Source organism: Scardinius erythrophthalmus, assembly GCF_964197995.2.
Source record: "Scardinius erythrophthalmus genome assembly, chromosome: 20".
In the NCBI taxonomy this organism is placed as follows: Eukaryota; Metazoa; Chordata; class Actinopteri; order Cypriniformes; family Leuciscidae; genus Scardinius; species Scardinius erythrophthalmus.
In genome coordinates this window covers 16,718,584-16,725,019 of record NC_138240.1, presented here as the reverse complement: position 1 = coordinate 16,725,019, position 6,436 = coordinate 16,718,584, and the positions used below count along the sequence as shown (strand labels likewise).

At 41.4% G+C, this 6,436-nt stretch overlaps 1 protein-coding gene across 1 annotated transcript in view; it reads right to left on the bottom strand.

Moving 5' to 3' along the window:
• The window catches only part of grid2 (glutamate receptor, ionotropic, delta 2), a gene marked incomplete at both ends in the record, with an annotated part of 472,158 nt that extends 466,246 nt beyond the window's left edge, over positions 1 to 5,912 (bottom strand). Inside the window, one exon of the mRNA XM_081348596.1 lies at positions 5,825 to 5,912. Coding sequence (XP_081204722.1) covers positions 5,825 to 5,912 — 88 coding nt within the window. The remainder of the gene's footprint in view (positions 1 to 5,824) is intronic.
• Positions 5,913 to 6,436: the final 524 nt, after the last annotated feature.

Sequence of the window (6,436 nt, the reverse complement as noted above, 5' to 3'; positions counted from 1 at the left end):
TCAGTCATGTATTCAGTTATATTAAATGTTTAATCAGGGGGAAAGCGTATCTCAAAAGCTAACAAACAGCAGTAGCATTTTCAAGTAACAGCGTATGGAAATTCTTTGAGAGAATAATAATAAAATAAAATAAATTACCATTCAGAAACGTTTAGTAAGAGCCGTGTTTGCGGAGGTTCTGCTTGACTCTCTTCATCACCGCTCTCTGGGTCTGATTCTGGCTCAAACTGATGAGGCAATATTGACACCATTACATTTGACCGGAGCACATGCAACTGTCGCCCGTAAAGGTAATGGGCGTGAAGATTCCGGACGCAGTTTAGCCAATTACAACACACCGGCCGAACTAACCAATCTGAGCTCATTGCCTCTTTCTGAGGGAGTGGTTTCATAGAATCAGGAAGTCAACCGGTCGTTCAAATGACAGAGGAGGAAGCGGCTTACAATAAAGGTGAAATTTATGAAAAATAAGGCGTTTTTTAACAAACGAAACACGAAGACATGTTATATTGCAGCCCATAAACACAATCAAGCAAAGAAAAAAGGCAGTGAACCACCCCTTTAAAGGGGTCATCAGATGCCCACAAGTTGGTATGATTATTTGGGGTCTTCATGTCAAGTTTGTAACATACTTTGGGTTAAAATTTCTCAATGGTTGTGGCAAAACAACACCCTTTTACCTCCTCAAAAACAGCTCTATTCACAGCGACCGGTTTCGGTGCACGTCTCTTTAAATGATAATGAGCAACTGCTCACCCCACCCCTCTCTTCCATGGGGGGTGTCAACACAAGACACATAAAGTGCTGCCTTGGTGGACAGTATACAAATGGCTGAGGGCGGAAATATGCTAATACGGGACAGTCCGTCAGCGGTCGTGGGCGAAGCATGAGCGATATGACATCATATTGCTCAGAAAATCCAAATGGCTTAATTGTTGAGGCTTTTTGAGGATTAAAAAAAAGGAGGGAATGGATTTTTTCCCATTGTATGGTGGTTGTGTCAACACACTGCAAAGTCACATTTATATGCAAACACCCTATAAAACGTAATTTTGCATCCGATGACCCCTTTAAGGAGACACCAATTATAGAAATTATGCTTCCAACTCAGAACTCAGGATGTTGCACAATGCACCAGTTAATTGAGAACATTTCCGCTATAATATAAGGAATGCTTCTGCTAGTGCCACAATAATAAGCCCAGCCTAAAACTAATCACCTAATCATCTTTGGAAAAGCCTTCTATATCTAGCGTTTCAACTTTTCATTATCTGTTACAACACTTGAGCAGGCACAATACAGCCATCCAATCAAAACAAACACATCTTACAAGCATTGCTCCTCATTACCTCAACTTTATACTGCAGGACTACAAAGAAGTAGAAGGAGAGAGAGAGAGGGAGAGAGAGAGAGAGAGAGAGAGGGAGAGAGGGAGAGGGAGAGAGAGAGAGAGAGAGAGAGAGAGAGAGAGAGAGAGGGAGAGGGAGAGGGAGAGAGAGAGAGAGAGAGAGAGAGAGAGAGAGAGAGAGAGAGAGAGAGAGAGAGAGAGAGAGAGAGAGAGAGAGAGAGAGAGAGGAGGGAGGGAGAGAGAGAGAGAGAGAGAGAGAGAGAGAGATATTAAGAAACACTATGAAGGATAGTCTTCAGGCTAGCACATCTCATTATCACCATGTTCTTGGGATGGAGGCCACAGCAGTTCGGTCCAGAAATAGATCAACAAAATGGCACAACCCATCTGTCCCACCTATAATGCAATGCTCAGGATTATATTCTACAATTTTACTCTGGCTTTAGAGTTTAGCATGTAACTAACCATGACTGTGCAGAGGAAAGGGATAATGATTGGATTCCCTCACCAGCTTTGATATTGCCCCCCCACCCACCCCTTCCATCTATTTTCTTCAGTTGCGCAATAAAATTCATACAAGCACCCTACATTACAAAGAAGCTTCAGTCAGACCAAACACACACACACACTGTCAGTGGAGAGTATTGTGATATCCCCTAAGAGCCACAGACGTGCTCTCAATATGTCAAATCTTCCTGAGAATGAGGGTGATCCATACCATTAAAACTGTCACAGACAAAATCTAGTCCAAGCTCAACATCTATTGTGAACACAGACAGCGGTGAGTAGACTTCATCCGAATGAAATGGGTACTGCAAGATTCATAATGTGCACCTAACCAATTAGACATCTGAAATATGCATCTGAGAAAAAATAAATAAAAAATTACATGTCTCTTTAAAGGGTCTCTTTACTATATGGCTGAAACACAAAATGAAGAATGCAAATATCTTACAAAAAGCATTCTTAGATGAGCAAAGAGCAACCTAGCACAGGGGTCTACAACAGGGGGTCTGCTGTTGGTGCGGCAGGGGGTCTGCCAATTATCGTTTGATCTCAAAATAACTTGAAGTAAAATACATTTTTAATGTTAGAGCTCAAACAATAATTGGTATATAAGCTACAAATTTATTTATGAGCAACATTTAACAATATATGTGACAATGGGTCTCAGGGACCTGAAAAAGTTTAAAGGGGGGGGGGGGTTGAAATGCTATTTCATGCATACTGAGTTTTTTACACTGTTAAAGAGTTGGATTCCCATGCAAAACATGGACAAAGTTTCAAAAATTAAATTGTACGTTTGAAGGAGTATTTCTGTTCCAAAAATGCTCCTTACGGTTTGTCACAAGTTTCGGAAAGTTTTTTTCGAGTATGGGCATGTGTGACGTCAGATGTAGCGGAATTTCCTTATACGGGTCCTAAGGGCACTTCTCCGGAAGGACGCGGGCGCGCGCGCAACCGTAGACCAGAGCGAGAGAGCGAAAGCAGTACGCCAATCAAAGCGCTCTGCTCGGCTTTAGGGAAGTCAATGTCACCAAAGAAGTGGGTTTTTGGTTGCCAGGGCAAGACAACTCTGCACAGATTCCTAAAGAACCCAGCGTTAAGGGACCAGTGGATGGAGTTTGTTTTTTCAGAGCATCAACGGAGGTTGTGCAAGACTGTTTGTTCCCTGCATTTCGACGATGATTGTTTTATAAACAAAGCCCAGATCGACGGATTTGCAGATCGTCTAATGCTTAAGGATCGAGCAGTCACAATGATAAAGGTTCGCGGTCGTGCGTTGGAACCGGGCGGTGAGTAAAACTGCTTCAAATGTCTCTGTGTGTTGTTAGCTCGGTGCGTTAGCACAGCTTTAGCTCCTCCCACATGGCCCGCCTTCAGCCGCTCTTTTTTTCCGGAAAGACTCGGTACAGCCTATCTTTCTTTTATAAATATAATAAAACTAAAGACTTTTTGGAGATATGAAGGATGCAATACTACTCTATAGGTACTCAAGATTAACAGGAGATTGAGTGAAAATTAGCATTTCACCCCCCCCCCCTTTAATACTCTTGAAGAATTTCAAGTTTGGGACGAGCATCACAGCCACTAGGTGGCGATAGAGGGAACCTTGATCATATAATTTGATAATAATAAAGGGTTAGTTCACCCCAAAATTAAAATTTTGTCATCATTTACTCACCCTCAAGTTGTTCAAACCCTATGAGTTTCTTTCCTCTGCTGAACACAAAGGAAAACATTTTTAAGAATGTTTGTAGCCAAACAGTTGCGGGGCACCAAGCCGCACCATTGGCTTGCGTAGTATTTTTTTTTCCATACTATGGAAGTCAATGGTTCCCCACAACTGTTTGGTTCCTGACATTCCTAAAATATCATATTTTGTGTTCAGCAGAAGAAAGAAATTCATACAGGTTTGGAACAACTTCCAGGTTCACTAAATGATGACTGAATTTTTATTTTTGGGTGAGCTATCCCTTTAAGGATTATTAGCCAAAGCAAACCAAACGTTTCTACTAGTGTTGTGGTAATTACCTAATCACCAGTCTCTAGACTGGAACCAACTTCGAAGCTGGACTATGCCGTCACCTGGCACTTCCTGGTCGGTACTAAAGGGCGCATTTGGAGATGCACCCGCATACTGCTGGACACTCTGGGCTCTCCACACACACAAATCACTGTGATTCTCTCAATGGACTCCTAAAGGAGCTGCAGCATTGCGATGCAGCGCACGGCGCGCGAGATCCTTCTCTTGGTGCGTGTGCACATCATTAGAAGACTCCTCTGCAATCAAGGAAAGCGCGTATGATAAAATGCCTTCATCAGTCGTCTCGCCGAAAAGAAACGACGTCACGGTTTCACTTGAGGTATTGCAGAGAACCGAGGAGGGAATTACTAATGACAAGCAAAACTGTCTAAGCTTTAGTCAGAGTCCCTCTGAAACACGCAAAAGCATTGTGCGGGGTTAAAGAGGATGCGTAAACGTATATTAATTTGTTTCTGTATGCTTTCAGTCTTATTTATTGTTTCATATTAAGGTAGACCGCTATGCAAAGAAGAATCGTATGTGTCGAAAAGCATTTCTGGATTGAGATGAAATATCTTGAATGTCTTGTAGACCACCTGTTTGCTTTGATAGATTGCTTATGCACCACTCGTTCTTTTTCATTAAATGATTACAACTTGCATCGATCAAATAAGTAAAATACGAACACAGTTAAAAAAAAAAAATAGTAGGCTACTGTAAAAGTACCAGTAACTGGCAATTGTATTTGGCAGATAAATAGTATAACAATACCAGATAAATAAATGAAAAATACAGGCATGTTACGCGCATTGCGAGATGAGTAGCCTATTTAGTTTTCATGTCTTAACTGTATACTGTATTAAATTGTATGTGTGTGGCAACATGTGGTAGGCTATGGAAGGTCACATGATGTCTTAAAGATAACACAACACAACTGGCCTATCCAACTGTGACTAATAACAAATACAAAGCACAGTGCAAATAACACTAAAACAAAGACGTAAAATTAACATAGAATACAATAAGAAACTGTTTTTATATACAATTCAATTATAAAATAATTCAAACTTTTATTTAACAATATGTTATTGAAAAACGACGTATTGCCTTTAACGTAGTTTATAAATAGATAACTACAAATTATAGCCTATTGTTTAGTGTATTTTGCGGTGCATATATATATATATATATATATATATATATATATATATATATATATATATATATATATATATATATAATTTATCCAGCTCGCCCATTTACATCAGAATCATATGTAAATGGATCATTTGGGGATGTTTTATTCATTAAATGGATATCGCGTGATTTATTTAACCAACTTTCAGGCATGCACCACGCCATCTCGCCAACACATGCGCTACAATATTTATTTGTTTAGTGCATCAAGCTTTAATTTAATTAAACACGCGCATGTTCCCACGCCAAATTCCCTCCTGCCAAATCCCCAGAACCCTGGCCTCCACCTCCACACAGTGGCCCCTCGGAGGAACCCTTTTTTACAGCTCTGATTTAAGACCTCTCTTGGACCCTGTCCGATCTCGCGCGCAGTGCCAATCCTCGTACCCATCGCTAAACATGCACGCGCACATGCGCGTTCGCTCAATTCCAAAGAGTATCCTATCACCAATACTCGATTTTTGCAAATACAAGTGTTTTTTAACGATGCGTGCATACAATGCGGCGTTGCGAGGAATCATTTCCAGTCAAACCACCTGTTCTCACCCACGGTATAGACTACATAATGGACGCATTGATTGAGGACAGATGGAGATGTTCATCTCTCTAACCTGATATTGCACCCACAACATTTGTCAACGTTAGTCTGGCCTCAGTATCTCAACGAATTGCACGACAATGCATAGCTTTTCTCAACGTGGGTTGAGTGAGGAATTACAGTCACTGGTGGTGTATCAGAGATCTGAACTTACCAATGTGAATAATTGAATCGGGAAGCACGGGTTCCCACTCCAGACTCCAAAATGTGATCAGAAACAATACGGCCGGAAAAACTTTCATCTCTCCTGTCAAGATCTATCCTCTATAGGTTCAAAAAGATGTCGAAGCAACGGTAGTTTTAAATCCTGTGCAGAAAGGCAGCTTGTCCTCCTTTCAAACTGTTAGCCGATGCTTTTTTTCTGTTGAAGACGAATTCTTCAGTAACCCGGTTTGAAGAGCACCCATCAAAACATCCTGATGCTCAAGATCTCCAAGCAAATCCGAATCAATATCATAAGTTAAAATGTGCTTCATTAACTGTTGGGGTTTCTATTCTCCCGTCTAGGCGAATAAATCGGGGTTCCGTGCGCTAAACACGACGCATCTCACAGCATCAGTCACCCACCGCACGACTGAACAGAACTTCCTTTAGCGCTGATGCAGAAAAGCGCCACACTCACAAGCACGAATACAGTTGAAGATTTGTTTGCACTGAGCCCTTATTCCGATGCAGTACTGCGGAGACTTTTCTGCGACAGAGACCGAACGGCTCTACATGCGGTTTCTCGAGCTGTGATGAGTGGGAGGAAGCCCCCAGGATACAT